This window comes from Vipera berus (assembly GCF_964194415.1).
Source record: "Vipera berus genome assembly, chromosome: 3".
NCBI classification, from domain to species: domain Eukaryota; kingdom Metazoa; phylum Chordata; class Lepidosauria; order Squamata; family Viperidae; genus Vipera; species Vipera berus.
The window spans coordinates 52,099,092-52,120,316 of record NC_138204.1 but is presented as its reverse complement, the minus strand read 5'-3'; the positions used below and the strand labels follow the sequence as shown (position 1 = coordinate 52,120,316).

The following is a 21,225-nucleotide window of genomic DNA, read 5'->3' as shown; positions in this document are numbered from 1 at the left end:
GGGCCAAGTTTGAAGACCCCTGAGTTTGTTGCTAGAGTGTCACTACTTGTGTTGGAGGAATTGAGAATGCCTTGGCGGAATTCATGGCTGCCCTTCCGTATTCAGGGAGTTACAGGAATCTTGGAAAAGATACATCGAGATGACTGAAAAGCTTTCATGGGTTACCTTGAATATAAATGGCCGGTAGAATAGAAATTAAGCAAATGTCAGTTAAGGCTGACTTTCCATTTTTTTTCTGTAGAATTGTAGAAAGAAAGATTTGGGATATGCTTTAGAGATCATTTAGTCCACCCTTCTGCAAAGAAGGTACTGTTACAAGATCTCAAGCGTATTCATCCACTTAATTAAATAGGGCAACAGTATAATGTTCCCTCAGACATGAAATAAAAGTGATTCCCCCCTCTTTGAAGTAGTTTATTCATTTTGAGGCAAGAAAAACCTGCCACTTGGGTATACTTGTCTGTTCAATTAATTTCTTCTGGGGTATAGTGCATTTTAAAAACAAAGTGGGACACAGTACATAAGCACAATTTTTTTCGTAAATCTATGCATGCAATGCTTTGATTGGTTTTGTCTGGTGCTAGAAAGTTGCTATGAAAATATGGCTTTAATTTCTGATTCATTGGCTGCATTTATACTTCATTCTAAATCCAAGAATGTTTGGTTTTGGCTTAATGTGTTGTACAAACAGATATTATAGTGGCTAAGGCAGGCATGGCTATAGTCAACTATGCATTATACAAATCATGATATATTGGGAAATATGAATCCTGTTAGATATTTGACCAATTAGTTCAAAACAATTGTCTACTTCTTCCCCCTTCCTTAGTTGTCCCCATATATTACATGTCCCAATACTTTAATAACTGTAAACACCAGGAATGGCAGATTTTCTATATCATGGTGTCTAGATCTTAAATGTCTGTTTCCTCTCTTAGCTGCCTGTTTCCTTGTTGCTAATAAAGTCTAACCCAGTCCTGTAGCCTTAATAAGGATGTACATGCTGCTGTCTTAACCTCCACGTCTAACTTTTGGACCTGAGCTGTAGAACTTAGAGGCTTAATATGCCATTTAAATCCACCACTATTTTAGATTTGCAGTGTCTAGAACTGAAGTATTTGTTTCAAATTCTGCTTTCCACAAATCCTAAAAAGTAGTTTTTTCTTTGGTTCTGGCAACATGTCAAGTTTTACCCACTTTGATGACTGAGCTGTGCAATGTAAAGGAAGGGGAGTGTGAAGTATTTGAAAATATTTCAGTAGTCCTAGGTAAAAGTGGCATTAGCAAATATATCTTGATTAAAATCTGAAAGAGTACCTTGGAGGCTGACAAAATTGCCTGAAAGCAAGTTTTTCATTTAGTAGATTGCTTATTAAGCAGAAAATATTATAATATTTAACTGTAAATCAAATATTATTGCAACTTAAAGTATCTGTTTATTAATGTATTTATTATTTATATATCCTCTCTTTTTGTTTTCACATTATTATTAAGCTTGGACATGTTTTTACTGGCCCTTAATCTGTAATGTTTATATAGTTAAATAGATGAATTTTTCCTTAAGAATTTTCTCTCCATATCTGGGAATATTTAAATGAGAGAAACAATACAGTATAGGGTGACAGAGAAGAAATATAACTCTATAAACCTCTATAGATCCATTACACTATACTGTTTGATAAGAAAATGTTATATAGATTTTAGACGTGGTATGAGAAGGAATACAAGCTCACTGAACCCCAAAGAGGCAAAATATATTGGCACCTTACCTTCTCGGAACCTGCAAGGCCCTATATAAACCATCTTTAATGTGGTTTATGAGCAGTCACATCCAAAGTGCAGAAGAATAAAAAATTAAACCATATTTCAGAATTCACCATGGGGATTAATCTAAAGTTGCATACACACACAAAGTTCTGAGCCATGATTTTAACCATATTTTATGTGCCTAACTAGGGAATTCTGGGAGTTGAAGTTTGTACAGCTTAAAGTTGCCAACATTGAGAAACACTGAACTAGAAGATTCAAATTTCTAAGTTCTGAAATGCATGATTAGATTCAGTGTTAAATATTAAACTAATTAATTAAAACTATGGTAGGCTAACTGCACACTGTGGAATCCTTGATGAGCTACAAATATTCTCTTCTTTCTGTATCTGAACACTCTTGTGTTTCCTCAGTTTCTTTGTGAAATTGTTAAAAATCACATGCATACTGGCACAAAAATGTCAATTGTTATCTGTGCAAACTATTCCCAGGGCTAATGGTTACTTTGGAAAGGAAACTCTTCCGTCGTATTTGCAGGCTGTATTTGGGGTCCTAATGTAGCTGTAGTTCTAGAAATCAAAGAAAGTATATATTTCATATTATATTTAGTTTGACCAACTGAGTACACAAAAAGAAATCCTGGTGATTGGAATCATGGAGAACCACTCCCCCTTTCACAAAAATAGGCAGTCAGAAGAGGCTATTCAGGGGGCAGCTGTCTTTACTTTCATCCTGAGTTCCTAAATTCCTCGGCTAGGGTCTACAGGAAGCAATAAAACAGGCAGAATTTGCAGGCAATACATTTTGAATTCAGAATCTTGTTTCTAAGTGGGACTTACTTGAGTGGATGATCTTGGATATGAAGGACTTTGCTGATGGAAAAAATAGTGCTAAATTAAAATACACAGAATAAAGTAGTATGTATCATTTTAATGTAGCACTATTTTTTCCATCAGCAATGGAAAAAAACGTTACTTTGCTAGCTGTAAAAAGCAGTGCATCGGCAGCACATAAGGGTACACATATTTGGAAGGGGCCTGGGAGGTCTTCTAAACCAACCTCTGCTCAAGCAGGAGACCCAATACCATTCCAGACAAATGGCTACCCAGTCTCTTCTTAAAAGCCTCCAGTGATGGAGCACCCAGAATTTCTGAAGGCAAGCCATTCCACTGGTTAATTTTTCTATTTGTCCTGTCCTCAGATGCTTTGAAGAATAGGTTGACCACCTGTTCTCTGTGACATCCTCTCAAATATTGGAAGATTGCTATCATGTCACTCCTAGTCCTTCTCTTCATTAAATTAGAAACACCTAGTTCCTGCAACCATTCGTCATATGTTTTAGCCTCCAGCCCCCAATCATCCTTGTTGCTCTTCTCTGCATCCTTTCTAGAGTCTCAACATCTTTTTTCTATCATAGTGACCAAAACTGGATGCAGTATTTCAGGTGTGGTCTTGCCAAAGTAGTATATAAAGCATTTCATGTGATCTTGATAGTATCCCTCTGTCAATGCAACCTAGGACTGCATTGGTTCTTTGGCAGCTGCAGCACACTCAAAAATATTTAAGTGTTGTCCACTAAAACTCCTAGAGTCCTCTCACAGCTATTGAGCCATGTACCACCTATTCTATAGCTGTGCATTTGGTTTTTCTTGCCTAAGTATAAAACCTTACTTTTTTCACCACTGAATTGCATTTGGTTGGATAGGGCCCAGTGTTTAATTGCTGATGCACTGTCTGTCTTCTAAAGCAGAGGTCCCCAATCTTTTGGGTACCAGGGACCAGTACCATGGAGAAAGGTTTTTCTGCAGACCACAAGGATGTGGTTGTGCATACTGCCTGCATCCCGCAGATGGGACTTTGTTTGTGCAGCCCAGTTGCTGGCATGCTGTGGCCCAGTGCTGGTCCACGGATCAGGGATTGGGGACCCTTGTTCTAAAGTGTTGGCTATTCCCCCCAGCTTGGTATTGTCTGCAAATTTGATGAGTTCCCTTTTTATCTCTCATCTAAATCATTTATGAAGATGTTGAAGAGTACTGGGCCTAAGACAACCTTGGGCACCCCACTGCATGTAGAACAGTTACTGGAATTGGGTATGTGTAGTTTAATGAAAAGAAGGACTACGGGTGACATGATAGCAGTGTTCCAATATTTAAGGGGTTGCCACAAAGAAGAGGGAGTCAAGCTATTCTCCAAAGCACCTGAAGGCAGGACAAGAAGCAACGGATGGAAACTAATCAAGGAGAGAAGCAACCTAGAACTAAGGAGAAATTTCCTGACAGTTAAAACAATTAATCAGTGGAACAACCTGCCTCCAGAAGTTGTGAATGCTCCAACACTGGAAGTTTTTAAGAAGAGACTGGACAACCATTTCTCTGAAATGGTATGGGTTTCCTGCCTGAGCATGGGGTTGGACTAGAAGACCTCCAAGATCCCTTCCAACTTTGTTATTCTATATGTAGTTCCATTTAGGACTGACTACACGTTAAGTGCAGTTGGTCAGCCAGTTATGAATCCATCTGGTGGTGATGCTATCTATCCCACATTTTTCTAGCATACCAATTAGTAGGTCATGGTCCACTTTGTCAAATCCTTACTGAAGTCCAAATATATTGTGTCCACAGCATTTCTCTGGTCCATTAATTTAGTCACTTTGACAAACATTGCAGTAAGGTTTGTATGTCATGATCTGTTTTTAACAAAGCCATGTTGGCTTTTAGTAATAGCTTTGCTTGTTTCTGAATCATCCTTGAACTGTTTTGCCATTAACTTCTAATTTTATATTTCCAAAATTATAAAAGAGAGAGAAGACAATTAGTTCCCAGCAAATTATGGGAGCTCCTTGGTTCAAGTTAATAAAACTTGAGTACATTTGAAGCCCGTGTGCGTGATTAGATTCTGAATGCTTTCTAAAATTGATAAAGACATGGATTGACAATTGTACATGATTTTTTGTTCTCCCTCTTTCTATGGGAGAAGTCTCAGAAAATAAATGGTTAGTAACTATTTTGTAAACCTTTACTTGAATGAATAAAGATATGTCCTGAACAAAAAATTGCTTTTAGTCAGCCATTCATAATCTGATGTCACTAGTACACTCCCAGAGTTTTTGGAAATCACCTGATAGGTAATGCTGCTGTTACCTAATGCCTTTCTCCTCCACCTCTTTGTATGCTTTCTCTTTTCTTACTCTCATTTGCTTTCCATTTCCCTTTTTCCTTTTTTAACAGAAACTTTAAAGGCTATTACATTCCTTTGCTCTGTCTTCTGTATAAACAAAAATATTATGTCACCTTAAAAAGTAACAAATTCATTTTCACATCAGCTTTCATGGATCAGAGTGCATATTGTCAGGCCATGGAATATAGTCCTTTAAGAAGAACATTAGAACTCTATGAAGCTTCAGTTTCATCAAACTCCCTAATTAAATGATGGAATCAGTTTGATGCATCTAATTGGGTACATTTGAATTCATACAGCTACCGTATTTGATAGACTTTTATGCATCAAATCTTGGAAAGTTCTTACATCTCCTTTATAAAATATTCTGCTCTCATGGCAGGAGCGAAGGGAGAAATGTAAAATGGAAAAATTGCTGTGGAATCTTTGAAGCTTTATAGTTATTCCTTCAGTAAAGCAGAATATTGGTTTCTTATAAATGTTGCTTTTAAGCAATGAGATATTACGTTTACTATTCAATAACTAAACTGCTTGACTAATGGCTGGGAGTTTTGTTTTCTCTCTACAAATAGGGCCAGGCATTCTTTCATCTTTCAGGAACTTGTATTGAGCCTGATATTTACAATTCCTGGCATTCACAAATTTATACTATTGCAGTCTTCATTTTGCAATGAGCTGTAGTCAGCTGTGATTTATCATCTATATTTGGCTTAATAAATCATAGTTCATTTGGCTTTACAAAGTACTTATAAATTCCACACTGGCATGTGTAAACCCATCACTGTTTAAATTCAGGCCTTGTGGTCTAATTTATGTACTTTGGCTGTTTTTTCTCAGAATGTTCAACTATAAGAAAACTTGCACATTATTTTGTGACATGTTACTTGTTCTTAGTAAGGGTATTACCCAACTGGGTATTTTGTAGTTTTTGGAGCATCATTACTGTGCTTTTAAATCTAAAATCAGTTCCGTATAATAGGAATACATCTAGCAAAAGCACCAACCAATATTTTAGCATGTGCAGAGAATCATAGGGTTTGAGGGGACCTTAGAGGTTATGTAGTCCTACCCTGTTCAGGGTCCCTTACAGCATTTCTGACAGATGAATATTCAGTCTCTGAAGAATTCCAGCAAAAGAGAACTCACCACTTCATTTGGCAGTCAGCTCACGTTACTGGGAGATTTATCTTGATATGTAGCCTGAAAGCTTTTCCTTATATTTTAACCCACAATTCTGGTCCTGCTTTTAAATTGTAAAATATCCAGAGTAATTCTGGAGTTGGGTAGCCTCCAGATGAAACAAACAGAGAGCTTCATACCTCCTCGCAGTCTTTTATGTGGGCTAAGCATAGCCAGATAGATCCTTTTAAGTGTTTCTCATAGGGTTTGTTTTCTACACCCTCCACCATGCTGATACTTTTCCTCTGAACTTGATCCAATTTGTCACTTCTGCTTTTGAAGGACAATGATTTGGATTTGCACTACTGTTAATACATGCCAAGATATAGTATTTGCTTTTTAGCAGCTGCATCAAACTCCTGGTACATGTTTAATGTATAATCAATAAGGTCGCCCCGATCTGGTTGCATTCTGTAGTATTCATTTTGGCTGAGTGCTCAGGTCTATATAATTTGGATTTTGTTTCACTAAACTATTACCTATCATTCCCAGTTTCCCGTCATATGCAAACTAGCACAAAACAAGTACAGTTTGTGTACAGTTGAATTCTGAAGATAAATATTGTACACACTTTACAACTATGTTTCCCTCTCTTTCCATCTTGCTTGAAACCTCCCACCCCATTTTTCTGGAAGTTGCCTAATTATTATTTTTATTTTTATTTTTAATTCCATTTATATCCCGCCCTTCTCCGAAGACTCAGGGCGGCTTACAAGCTTAGCAGTAGCCTTCATTCTATGTATATGCCTGCTTATTATTAGGGCTTTCATACACCCCCCAAGCGGCATTATTACAAAGTCAGCTTAATTGCCCCCAACAATCTGGGTCCTCATTTTACCTACCTCGGAAGGATGGAAGGCTGAGTCAACCTTATCATAGACTGGAAGAAGGAAAAGAAAGTAAAGTGCCTTGGCCTCTCCTGTTTCATGTTCGCTAATCTGATGAAGCAATTTTACCATTGAATTCAAGGCAGCACTATTCTTTGATACCTTAAAATTATTTTTTGTTCAATAATACAGGCGGACTGACTATACCCCAGAGATTTGAGTGTGGAGTATAAAGAATGTACTATAAATATCTTTTAATTTGATATTTATGAATTTATCTGCCCACTTATTATTTATTGAACAGATTTTAGGTCATTCTTTAGTATTATATTCAGAGCAATATGAAGTGCTATCTAATTGTTATTTTCTTCTTACTGTTTACCCACCGTGAGTGTATGGTCAACTTTTGTTGAATCAACTCAATATTGATCCATTGGTTACAATGGGATTTGGTCCCTTCCAACTCTGTTATTCTGTTATTTTCTGAATTTTTGACATGCTGAGGCCAAAAGATTCACCTTCACTGATATAGTCTGATATTTCAGTCCATATCCTTAGATAACTTTTACCATGTGGGAGAAGATAGAGAAGATGGAATGCTATAAAAGAAGACATTCTCTTATTGAACTTAACCCTTGATGACAACATACAGGCAGTTTTTGTAACTGTGTGATAAAAATACCTTCTTTTCTCAATTGTCCAGCTTAGCTACCTTAAATTCCATTGTGGTTCTCATATAATATAAATTGGTGATTTAAAGATGTGGCTACATTGTCACATTTAATGTTCTCTAGCCTTTTAATAATAATATGTTTAAAGTTAGGAATATTTTTTAATATTGTCCTTTTATGGGGTTTTTTGTATACTGCTGTTGTGATTCAGGGTCAGCCTGTGGGTTCGGCAGTTGGGTCGGATGACTCAGAGGAGGAGGAGGGGGGTGTTGAAGACCTTGCTGAGGGGGTTGAAGAACTTGCTGATGAGAGCCCTCAGCCAGGCCCCTCCCACTTGGTCACCACGGAGACCCAGCTGTGTGAGCCTGACAGCGTGGATGAAGATGACCCACAGCTGGCCCTGTTCAAGGACGCCCGACGCAGGAGGCAGTCAATTAGGAGCAAACAGAGGAAGGCAATGGGGCTTCTCGGAAGGAGGCAGAGAGAAGCCACGCCCTGAACTCTATGTAAGGGGAATGTGTGGGGAGGGCTGGTTTGCTGAAGGCAACCGCTTGGATTGTTCCTGTTTCTTTAAGCTCCTGTTTCTTGGTTTGTCTTGTTCCGTTTGTTTTTGTAGTAATAAATTTGGCAGGCGTAATTCCAGCCTCTTGCCTTATTGTAAAAGGGGTTGTCCCTGCCTTTTCTGCAGGGCCGGTAGCAGGCTGGTACAGAACAACTGCAGAGAGTCGTGTTTTGTGATATGCATGGTTATATAAGTAGGATGGATAGTTGGAAGGAGGGACAGACAGACATTAAAAAACAGGGGCAGCACCCTTTAGCTTCTGAGAGTAAATTAATTCAGCTCAGTGCTGCCATCTGCTGAGGTAGTAGAATCCTAAAATAGAACATTAATTTCCAACAATCTTTTGGAAATGGACTTGGATGGAGAGGGTGAAATGTAGAAATCGCATCATATTTAAGATATCATATTTCCAAATCAGTTCTGATGCTTTTAGCTACAGGAGAAATATCTGAAATCTCTGTATGCTATAGAGTATCGGTAGAAGATGCTTTTTACACGCTTATTAAATGAAAGTAAAAATGACAATACTAAATAGAAGTCAGTAATGTGAGATTGGATCTCACTTGATTTAAAGCAGCAGAAAGTTTTGCAGTTCGAAATTTTCTCAGAAATCTGTATTACTGATAGTGTCCCATTGCTAGTTTTCTCCCTAAACAAGCAATGTATGTGTCACTGCTGCTGTAAGCCGGATAAAAAAGTTCCTTAAAAACAGTACCTGTTGATATAGACCAAAAGCTCATTTTAAAAAACAGTACAGTATTTATTGTACCTATTTATTGGTCATGGATACTTCCTTTGTCTTTCAGGGTGCTGTGTATGCCGAACACTTATTTATTTATTTATTTAATAGTTGAATTTATATACCGCCCTATTCCCGAAGGACTCAGGGCGGTTCACAGGGCAAGTTAAAAACAATACAAAAGAGAGAATAAAATAAAATAAAATTAATACAGCCCACAATTAAGATAAGATTAAAAATTTTTAAAATTAATTTAATTTAATTTAATTTAATTAATATTTAAAATCCCTCAGTCCAGGCCAGACAATTCAAACAACCAAGTTTTTAAGTCTCGGCGAAACGAGCAAAGGTCGGGGGCAGTCCGAAGCTCCATCGGCAGTTCGTTCCAATGGGCGGGTGCACTCACAGAGAACGCCCTCCCCCTGGGAATCACCCGCCGGCAATCTCTAACCGGCGGAACCCTAAGGAGGCCCTCCCTGTGGGCGCGCACAGGACGATGGGAAGCTGATGCTGGCAGCAGGTGCTCCCTAAGGTAATCCGGACCCATGCCATTTAGGGCTTTATGGGTCATCACCAGCACCTTGAACTTCATGTTTAGTCTAGCTAAAGTATCTTATGTGGTTACAAAGAAAAACTTGGACTTCATAGACATTCTGGCAATCCTTTTTCCCTTGGAAGACAGTTACATTAAGTTCAGAATTTACACGTTAGTGACCAAAATGTTTGTTTTCTACTAGTAATAGCCTGTTATGAACTGATTTTTTAAAAATCCAATATACGGTAATACTTATTGATGTAGGAAAAAAATCGTACGTGTCTGTATTCACATATTTGCCTTGGCAATTAGTTTCTAAAGATTTTTCTAGTTCTAATGGTTTTGCAGCTTTAGAAAGCTCATTTATTTAAATTAAATTGCCCCTGAATAATAATTGCACCTTTCAAAATAATACGCCTGGGAGCCAGGATTTGCTTTTTGTGCAAAACCGAACTGCAGGCCAATCTACATTGGCAGATTTCTGTTTAAGAGGAGCATTATCTGACAATAGCTATTTGGCACTGTTATTTCATGGTGTCGCTGTTATTTCATGGTGTCTAATACTGCACTAAGGGACGCGGTGGCTCAGTGGGTTAGGACGCTGAGCTTGTCGATCAGAAGGTCGGCAGTTTGGCGGGTCAAATCCCGAGTGCCGCGTAACAGAGTGAGCGCCTGTTACTCGTCCCAGCTTCTGCCAACCTAGCAGTTTGAAAGCACGTAAAAATGCAAGTAGAAAAATAGGGACCACTACGGTGGGAAGGTAACAGCGTTCCGTGCGCCTTTGGCGTCTAGTCATGCCGGCCACATGACCACGGAGACGTCCTCGGACAAGCGCTGGCTCTTCGGCTTTGAAACGGAGATGAGCACCGGCCCCTAGAGTCGGAAACGACTAGCACGCATGTGCGGGGGAACCTTTACCTTTTACTAATACTGCACTGTACTTCAAACATTACAGTCAAACTTTGATTGAATTCCAGTCAAAAAGTATAATTCCTAGCTTTCATGGTTTGTTTTGATTAAAAGGTTTGCTCACATTTAATACAGTCCTAAGTTTTCTTTTTGTTACAAGGAGTCATCCTAGTGAGTTTTAAGCTCTTCAGCTTCTCCCCTCCTGTAATGCAATTGGAAGGAGTTTGAAAACATTTGCTTACGTTTCAAATTAAATGTAGGTTGTTGTGATGTTGGAACCTAGACAAACTGGTTTAGTGTAACATATCCAAGCCACAGCAAGTCTGACTTGCTGTCTGGTTAGGAAAAGGAGGTGTTTGGAAACTGTCTAGTTGTAGTTAGCTGCAACATTCTACGGGTGTCTTAAACAAACTAGCTTCAGGAATCATGGTTTGAAAATCAGATGTTTTAATCTAGACATGGTTGTTACGAATGAGTTTTTAGGTTAAACTAGTTAGTTGTGTTCTTTAGTATAGCAAAGAAACTCAATTTCTGATGTCCAGAAGATAACCATACCCCTTTGAATATCATGGCTGCTCTAGTAGTTTAGTCATTCTCATTTATTTGTAAAAAGAATTGGCATGCTTTGAAGCATCTGCTTTGAAGGATTGGCAGCCTTAAAGCCCAAGAATATTGTGATATTACAAATAATATTACAAAAACTTCAGGAATATTACAAAAATGTCAGGAGAGACTGATTTTGAAGGAAGTGAGATGATCTATTATTAAATAAAATCTGTTTATTGCCTGGATCCCAGCTTGTATTAGAACCATAATTTGGTTTGCTTGGCTTTGATATAGCCTATTATGTGAATCTTTTCACTGTGGGGATCACTAACCGCTTAAATAATAAGGATAATCTTGCAAGATTTCTTGTGTGACTATAAAGTAATAATTTTGGTTCCTGTGACTTTGTAAACATTTTGCAGGGCTATGAAAGTATAGCTTTTCACCCCAGCAATGGACTAGGATAGAAGTGAAGCTAGCAAATGCAAGGGTAATTGCAGACTTGATCGGATGTTGTTGCACTGAAATTGGGATATAAGGCGTTGTTCCAGATTTAGTTGGTCATATTTATTCTGCTTTTATTAGATGTCATTTGTGAGCCACTTAGAATGATCATGTAAAGATAAGCCGCCATGTAGGTTTTCTAAACAAACAAACTGGCTTCTATAGAGTCCCCTGGTTTATAGCTTATATATTGTTAAAATTTGGCCAGTTGTGCTTTATTCAATAAACTATGGTTAACTAAAGGGCCGTTTAGTTTGCTTTTGTTTCTAAGTGCCATCAATTTGAAATCACTCCAAGCAATTCATCAGGTAATGAATTAGACTCCATGTACTGAAATGATGTGCACATGCTTAAATATAGCGGTGTTCAAATTATTTTCTGTTGTACTATCCTATAGATTTTCTAACTTGCTGCTATGAGGAAACCTCGGAGGAGGTCCCGGCAGACTTTAGAAGGAAGACGTTCTCCTTCACCATACAGCTTGAAATGCTCACCCACCCGAGAGACCCTGACATACGCCCAGGCTCAGCGAATAGTGGAAGTTGATATTGATGGCCGTCTCCATCGCATCAGCATCTATGATCCTCTAAAGATCATCACAGAGGATGAGCTGACTGCCCAGGACATCACAGAATGCAACAGTAATAAAGAAAACAGTGAACAACCACTTTTTCCTTCAAAATCCAGGAAAAATCAGTGCAAAGGCAAAAAAAAAGAGACGTGCACCAAACATGCTTCTGGAGCATCTTTTCCTCTACCACAGCCCAGCTTTCGCATGATTGACTCTTTCAGCCAGCTGGATGCTCCACCCTTGCCTTCAGCTTACTATCAGTATATTGAGAAACCACTCGAGGATGTTGATGCTGAAGTAGAGTATGATTTGGATGAGGAGGATTTGGCCTGGCTTGACATGATCAACGAAAAAAGGAAGAATGATGGGTACGGGTCAATTTCTGCAGAGACTTTTGAACTGCTACTGGATCGTCTGGAGAAAGAGTCATATCTGGAGAGTCGTAATAATGGAGCTCAGCAGACCATGATAGATGAGGATGCTGTTTGTTGCGTTTGCATGGATGACGAATGTCATAACAGCAATGTCATTTTATTTTGTGACATTTGCAACTTGGCTGTGCACCAGGAGTGTTATGGAGTTCCCTACATCCCTGAGGGACAATGGCTTTGTCGCTGCTGCCTACAATCCCCTTCCCACCCTGTTGATTGTGTCTTGTGTCCAAACAAAGGTGGAGCATTCAAACAGACCAGTGATGGTCACTGGGCTCACGTTGTTTGTGCCATCTGGATCCCAGAAATTTGTTTTGCAAACACTGTTTTTCTGGAACCCATTGAGGGAATAGAAAACATCCCACCTGCCCGCTGGAAACTAACTTGCTACATCTGCAAGCAGAAGGGCATGGGAGCAGCTATCCAGTGCCACAAAATGAACTGCTACACTGCTTTCCACGTTACCTGTGCCCAGAGAGCTGGTCTCTTCATGAAGATTGAGCCCATGAGGGAGACCAGCCTCAACGGCACCACCTTCACTGTGCGCAAAACTGCTTTCTGCGAGGCACATTCCCCTCCTGGCACCCTGAAAAAAGGACACGCAACTACTCTTCATGAAGGAGATGAGGACATTGTAAAGAATGAGACAATGCAGAGGGTCAGTCCCAAAAATAAAAACAAAGTAAATTGGAAGCAAAAGGTGAAAAAGGAAAGCAGTGCTTCTGTGCCTCTGCTAATGGTCACCCAGATCCCTTCTTACCGGTGAGTGGTGCAGCTGTCCTAGTCACTGTTTCGGTCTGCCCTGGTTTCTGCTTTCATCTCAGCAGGGCTTAATGGCGAGCTGTGTACATTTTCCAATTATTTATGTCCTTCCCTTTAGAATAAACTATCCCTCCAAATGGCTTACAAGAAATTTTAAAAAGGCAGATAAAAATAAATATTATTTGAAACAAGCAAATAAATAAACTTCTAGGGTCCCTTCTAAATAGCCAGAAGAGGGGGAAGCAAAGTCTAGCCTTCCTTCCCCTCTCTCAGGGATCATTCCTGCAGGGTGGGTGGTGGTCGTGACCCTGTGAGAGGGCAATTAGAAAGACTTTGCTAAGCAGATTTCAGGATGAATGAAACAGCCTAACTCTGTGCTTGATTATAGCCTCGGTCCACAACAAGTGAACTTGTTTCTTAAAGTTCATATTGTAGAATTTTTTTAAAATACTAAATTGCTTTGGTTAATTAAAACTGTGAGGTAAATTTTGTTCGTTTGAGCTCATTTGGTGGGTGGGCATTGCTCATTTTTCTATTACTGCTGCTGAACTGGATCTGTACAACTGTTTCTCGTGGCATGAATTTTCCAGTTGAAAATCCTCTAATCTGAGATACTGTATAGTTTGTATTTAAAGCTCCTGTGGCTAGAGAATTAGGCAGTGGTCCATATTGCCTGAAGTAGAAGAGTTACCGTGCCTCGTGTGGATTTGCGGAATCTGAATTTGGATTTAATAAGGTATAAGCTCTTTTGATGCTATTATTTTCCCCAGGCTGAATAAAATCTGCAGTGGACTCAACTTCCAGAGAAAGAATCAGTTCATGCAGAGGCTGCACAATTATTGGCTATTGAAACGTCAGTCAAGAAATGGTGTACCACTGATACGGAGGCTACACTCTCACTTACAGTCCCAAAGAAATGCAGAACTGGTATAAGAATTTTTCATCATGATAGTGCTGCCGGAGTAGTATGAGGAAGAAATGTTTGATAAACAGAATGGGAAGGTTTAGGAAAGAATTAGGTGAAAAGGATCCTTTCTTGAATACCTATTGTTAGCTAGATTACCGTAAGTTAGTTAATTTTGAAAGTTTGAATAGCAGTAATGAAATTACCGTATATACTTGAGTATAAGCCGACTCGAGTATAAGCCGAGACCCCCAATTTCACCCCCAAAAACTGGAAAAAGTTATTGACTCGAGTATAAGCCGATCCGCCGTTCTGCAAGCCTCTGCCGCCAGCAGAGGCTCGATCCGCCATTTTGCAAGCCTGAATACACAGGAATACCCTGTGTGGCCGCGGCTCGTCGGCAGGTCTCCGTTCCTCCTGCCGACCTTTGGGGAGGTTTGGGCGCCTCCCCAAACCTCCCCAAACCTCGGCAGGTCTCCGTTCCTCCTGCCGACCTTTGGGGAGGTTTGGGCGCCTCCCCAAACCTCCCCAAACCTCGGCAGGTCTCCGTTCCTCCTGCCGACCTTTGGGGAGGTTTGGGCGCCTCCCCAAACCTCCCCAAACCTCGGCAGGTCTCCGTTCCTCCTGCCGACCTTTGGGGAGGTTTGGGCGCCTCCCCAAACCTCGGCAGGTCTCCGTTCCTCCTGCCGACCTTTGGGGAGGTTTGGGCGCCTCCCCAAACCTCTGCAGGTCTCCGTTCCTCCGCGCAGACCTGCCGACCTTTGGGGAGGTTTGGGCGCCTCCCCAAACCTCGGCAGGTCTCCGTTCCTCCTGCCGACCTTTGGGGAGGTTTGGGCGCCTCCCCAAACCTCCCCAAACCTCGGCAGGTCTCCGTTCCTCCTGCCGACCTTTGGGGAGGTTTGGGCGCCTCCCCAAACCTCGGCAGGTCTCCGTTCCTCCTGCCGACCTTTGGGGAGGTTTGGGCGCCTCCCCAAACCTCGGCAGGTCTCCGTTCCTCCTGCCGACCTTTGGGGAGGTTTGGGCGCCTCCCCAAACCTCCCCAAACCTCGGCAGGTCTCCGTTCCTCCTGCCGACCTTTGGGGAGGTTTGGGGAGGCGCCCAAACCTCCCCAAAGGTCGGCAGGAAGAACGGAGACCTGCCGAGGTTTGGGGAGGTTTGGGGAGGCGCCCAAACCTCCCCAAAGGTCGGCAGGTCTGCGCGGAGGAACGGAGACCTGCTGAGGTTTGGGGAGGTTTGGGGAGGCACCCAAACCTCCCCAAACAGGAACGGAGACCTGCCGAGGTTTGGGGACGTTTGGGGAGGCGCCCAAACCTCCCCAAAGGTCGGCAGGTCTGCGCGGAGGAACGGAGACCTGCCGAGGTTTGGGGAGGTTTGGGGAGGCGCCCAAACCTCCCCAAACAGGAACGGAGACCTGCCGAGGTTTGGGGACGTTTGGGGAGGCGCCCAAACCTCCCCAAAGGTCGGCAGGTCTGCGCGGAGGAACGGAGACCTGCCGAGGTTTGGGGAGGCGCCCAAACCTCCCCAAACAGGAACGGAGACCTGCCGAGGTTTGGGGAGGCGCCCAAACCTCCCCAAAGGTCGGCAGGTCTGCGCGGAGGAACGGAGACCTGCCGAGGTTTGGGGAGGTTTGGGGAGGCGCCCAAACCTCCCCAAACAGGAACGGAGACCTGCCGAGGTTTGGGGACGTTTGGGGAGGCGCCCAAACCTCCCCAAAGGTCGGCAGGTCTGCGCGGAGGAACGGAGACCTGCCGAGGTTTGGGGAGGTTTGGGGAGGCGCCCAAACCTCCCCAAACAGGAACGGAGACCTGCCGAGGTTTGGGGACGTTTGGGGAGGCGCCCAAACCTCCCCAAAGGTCGGCAGGTCTGCGCGGAGGAACGGAGACCTGCCGAGGTTTGGGGAGGTTTGGGGAGGCGCCCAAACCTCCCCAAACAGGAACGGAGACCTGCCGAGGTTTGGGGAGGTTTGGGGAGGCGCCCAAACCTCCCCAAACGTCGGCAGGTCTGCGCGGAGGAACGGAGACCTGCCGAGGTTTGGGGAGGTTTGGGGAGGCGCCCAAACCTCCCCAAACAGGAACGGAGACCTGCCGAGGTTTGGGGACGTTTGGGGAGGCGCCCAAACCTCCCCAAAGGTCGGCAGGTCTGCGCGGAGGAACGGAGACCTGCCGAGGTTTGGGGAGGCGCCCAAACCTCCCCAAAGGTCGGCAGGAGGAACGGAGACCTGCCGAGGTTTGGGGAGGTTTGGGGAGGCGCCCAAACCTCCCCAAAGGTCGGCAGGAGGAACGGAGACCTGCCGAGGTTTGGGGAGGTTTGGGGAGGCGCCCAAACCTCCCCAAACAGGAACGGAGACCTGCCGAGGTTTGGGGACGTTTGGGGAGGCGCCCAAACCTCCCCAAAGGTCGGCAGGTCTGCGCGGAGGAACGGAGACCTGCCGAGGTTTGGGGAGGTTTGGGGAGGCGCCCAAACCTCCCCAAACAGGAACGGAGACCTGCCGAGGTTTGGGGAGGTTTGGGGAGGCGCCCAAACCTCCCCAAACGTCGGCAGGTCTGCGCGGAGGAACGGAGACCTGCCGAGGTTTGGGGAGGTTTGGGGAGGCGCCCAAACCTCCCCAAACGTCGGCAGGTCTGCGCGGAGGAACGGAGACCTGCCGAGGTTTGGGGAGGTTTGGGGAGGCGCCCAAACCTCCCCAAACAGGAACGGAGACCTGCCGAGGTTTGGGGACGTTTGGGGAGGCGCCCAAACCTCCCCAAAGGTCGGCAGGTCTGCGCGGAGGAACGGAGACCTGCCGAGGTTTGGGGAGGCGCCCAAACCTCCCCAAAGGTCGGCAGGAGGAACGGAGACCTGCCGAGGTTTGGGGAGGTTTGGGGAGGCGCCCAAACCTCCCCAAAGGTCGGCAGGAGGAACGGAGACCTGCCGAGGTTTGGGGAGGTTTGGGGAGGCGCCCAAACCTCCCCAAAGGTCGGCAGGAGGAACGGAGACCTGCCGAGGTTTGGGGAGGCGCCCAAACCTCCCCAAAGGTCGGCAGGAGGAACGGAGACCTGCCGAGGTTTGGGGAGGTTTGGGGAGGCGCCCAAACCTCCCCAAAGGTCGGCAGGAGGAACGGAGACCTGCCGAGGTTTGGGGAGGCGCCCAAACCTCCCCAAAGGTCGGCAGGAGGAACGGAGACCTGCCGAGGTTTGGGGAGGCGCCCAAACCTCCCCAAACGTCGGCAAGTCTCCGTTCCTCCGCGCCCTGCCTGCCTGCTTCTTTCCGCTGCGGAAAGAAGCAGGCAGGCAAGGCGCGGAGTTTGGGGAGGTGCGCGCGCACCTCCCCAAACCTCCCCAAACTTCGGCAGGTCTCGGACGGCGGTGGCTTGGGAGAGGTGCGGGCGATCCCGGAAGCACCAAAGCCTCGGCCGCGCACAAGTCCTCGGTAAGTTTTTTTTGTTGACTGGAGTATAAGCCGAAGTGGAATTTTTCAGCCCAAAAAGTGGGCTGAAAAATTCGGCTTATACTCAAGTATATACGGTATTACATTTTCTCTTACTGGATGTTTGCCTTGTATAGTTACTTTACTATCAGTTATGGGTGCATAACATCAATTTTTACATTACATAATATAGAAAAGAGGCAAAACCAAGATGATATTCATGAAACTATTCCTTGAGCCTGGAAATAGGGTTAACTCATTCCATAGAGCAATGTTTTCATTCATTGTGGATATTAACTTGGATTGTGGCTATTAGTTATTAAAGTCTTTCTTTCTCCTACAAAGGAATATTTTTCAATCCTAGCTTTTCAAGTGCAGTTACTTATCACAGTGCCCTGAGTGTAATATGGTATTTTAATCTTTTTGTTCTATCCAGATTTATTTATTTAATAAAGGTACATGGGCATCCATCTCAAATATATGACCCTGGATGAGTCATATATATAAAAATCTGCCAGAGAAGGGATAAAAGCAATAAGCAGACATTCAGCACAATTAACAAATGGGATCTGATCCACATCTGGGGTACCAGGCTCGAGCACAGAGCCGTGCCTTCTAGGCTTAACAAAAGACCAACTAGGAGAGGGATGACCTAGTTTCCAGAGGGATGATATTCCAGATGGCAGGTGCCACAACAGAAAAGGCTCTTCTCTAGGGCCCCACTGGCTGACACTCTAAAACAGACTGGACTGAATGGATAGGTAAAAAACAACCTGGGAAAGACAATTACATAAGCAACCTGGCACCAAGACTTAAGATTCACCTGGATTCAATCTTTATGGTTAAGAATTAGATACTGTGTTTTAGGTAGACCCTAACTGTGAATTATTGTGGAGAGAAAGTGAAAATTGAGAGATCTGAAGTGACAGAATACAATCTGCAGCAATAAAATGTTATCTCCACAGAAGGAGCAGGATGAAAAGACTAGTGCAGTAAAAGAAGAGCTTAAATATTGGCAGAAACTTCGACATGACCTAGAAAGAGCACGGTTGCTCATTGAATTAATTCGTAAACGTGAGAAACTCAAACGTGAACAGGTAAATGGAAGTATGACTTGATGGTGCTGTAGTATTGTTTCTGTATATTAATTGCTACTGAAAGTTGCATGTGCATTGCAGATTTTTTTAGCTACTGAAGGATGGATTTATTTATTTATTTATTTTATTTGCCACTCATCTCATACTGAAACAACTCCAGGTGGCATGTAAATATGAATAGTATTTCATATTGATTAGACCAAGAATATTGATTAAACCTAGAAACAAAATCTAGGAAAACAAGCACATCCGTAGAACTACACCATTATTGTAAAATTAGTTATATAACTGAATTGTTCGGGGAAATATGAATGTTTTTGTCCCTGGAGAGGACATGACATGTTCCTTTCTCCAGTTGCCACTTATCTAATTATGGACCTTTATGTACCTGCATAAAGATGGGAAGGCATAACTATATGTTATCCAGTCGGTTTAAGTTAAAGGTTTCAACAGCTATGTTTCTAGATTTCACAGTCTTATAAAATGCCATTTTGCAGCTAATTATCTGCTTTAGTTTGCTTTTTTATGCTTTAAATAATCATTTTCTTGTTCTGACAAAGTGATATAAGTTGAGTAGAGAATTTAGCTTTCTTGAAATTTATGCTCCTATGTGCTATCAGGCAATTTCATACATAACTCCCTGCGATTAGTTTACAGTCCATTTTTATAGTGTTATATGATGAATGAGTGAGCTTTGTACATTAATTATATGTGAAAAAGAAATATTCATTTTTTTCCTGTCTCTGGTATCTCTAAATAGTATTATTCTGATTTCAGGTAAAGATTCAGCAAGCTGCAATGGAGTTACAGCTCACACCATTCAATGTTCTTCTGCGCACAACACTGGATCTACTGCAGGAAAAGGATCCAGCCCAGATCTTTGCAGATCCCGTAAACCTGAGTGAGGCAAGTACCTAGATACATAGGATGATTTGAAGTCTCTGTTTAGAGGAATGGCTGCATCAGGGATTGGCAATGCAGTACTTGGGAGCATTGAATCATTTGGACAATCAAAAAAAAGAAAAACTTCTTCAGGACTCACAAATTAAAGATAACTTTGCAATATTATAAAGAGTTTGAGGGGTGCAAATGCTGAAATTTCACGAAATCTGCTGCTCTTGCAAAGTTTCTCCCATTTTTGCAGAGATAAATAATGCAATATTATTGCTATTTTATCATCAAATAAAAGCATTTATAGTACCCAGCATCTGGAAAAAAAACCCTTGCCAGCTCTTGGACAATATAAAAATATAACTGGCAACAATAAAGTCTTGTTACTTGATTATCTCACGTTACTGTTTCATAAAATAAAGTATTTTTGAAGAATAAACTGCTTACACAAAGAGCTGCTAAACTATCCCAAGTAGGGTGCTGTCTGTTTGGAAATTGACTCTTACCTTTTAGCAAGATAGATCTGTTTACCAGAGTGGAAGGGAAAGTAATTAAATGAGTGGCATTCTTGTAAGTTTATGTTCAGACCCAGTGCCAATAAGAGGACATACAGAATACTTATGATGGGTATACCCTGGTTGGCTAGTAAATGATTTTTGTAATTGTACAGGTTTTATATGTTTAGGTTCCAGATTACCTGGAATTCATTTCCAAGCCAATGGATTTTTCTACCATGAGGAAGAAGCTGGAGTCCCACCAGTACCAAACACTGGATGAATTTGAAGAAGATTTTAACCTCATCCTTGCCAATTGCATGAGGTATAATTCTAAAGACACAATTTTCCATCGAGCAGCTGTCCGGCTCAGAGACCTTGGAGGTGCAATATTACGCCATGCACGACGGCAAGCTGAGAATATTGGCTTTGACCCCCAAGTGGGGATTCATTTGCCTGAGTCTCCAAAGACAGAAGATTTTTATCGTTTTTCTTGGGAGGATGGTAAGTTTCTGAGCAATTTCTGATATAATAAAGACAACTACATGTGTATAAAAATGTAAATCAACTCAAGAAGTCATCTTGAAAAGTATCCTATATAAAAATATTTAACTGATTCCAGATTTAAGTGATGCCTTTCCTGCCTGTGGTATAAAGTCCATAATGTAGTATAATGTTCAGCTAGGTAAGAATGGTGAGTAGGTCTGGCTTGAGATGCAGAGAATTTTCTCAATTGATAGTACATACCCAATATATCTAATTGCAGTTGACAACATTCTTGTTGCTGAGAACCGAGCTCATCTTTCCTTGGAAGTACAACTGAAGGAACTACTGGAAAAGCTGGACGTAGTGAGCACCATGAGGTCAAGCGGTGCCCGAACCCGTCGCGTTCGACTCTTGAGACGAGAAATCAACTCTGTGAGGCAAAAGCTGTCTCAGCAGCAGAGTAAAGCCGTGCCAAATGGAGAATCGGGTCCATGGGAAGAAGGTCTGGAAAAAATGCTGCACAGTGATGAAGACAGGGAGAAAGGTGAGAGATTTCATTGGATTTCAGTAGGTTAGTGAGGAAAGAGATTTAGTTTAGGCTGGGCTGGGTTGACTAAGTGAAAATACCCCCAGGAATCTGTTCATATTAATCTTACATTCGTCTGTTAGAAGAATCCTTGCTATAATGGTTGCTTTTAACAATGCATACCAAAATTATTTAAACATTGAGTCAGAGGCATCTTCAGGATTTGTGATATTTATCATACT

General features: G+C 42.5%; 1 protein-coding gene across 5 annotated transcripts in view; it reads left to right on the top strand.

Moving 5' to 3' along the window:
* The window catches only part of BRPF3 (bromodomain and PHD finger containing 3), a 43,040-nt gene that overhangs the window by 1,128 nt on the left and 20,687 nt on the right, over positions 1–21,225 (top strand). For all 5 annotated transcript variants that reach the window (XM_081324321.1, XM_081324320.1, XM_081324319.1 and 2 more), the window contains exons 2-7: positions 11,814–13,180; positions 13,951–14,107; positions 18,455–18,586; positions 19,364–19,492; positions 20,163–20,475; positions 20,738–21,001. In XM_081324321.1, the coding sequence (XP_081180447.1) occupies positions 11,832–13,180; positions 13,951–14,107; positions 18,455–18,586; positions 19,364–19,492; positions 20,163–20,475; positions 20,738–21,001 (2,344 nt within the window). In that variant the 5' untranslated portion in view covers positions 11,814–11,831. The remainder of the gene's footprint in view (positions 1–11,813; positions 13,181–13,950; positions 14,108–18,454; positions 18,587–19,363; positions 19,493–20,162; positions 20,476–20,737; positions 21,002–21,225) is intronic.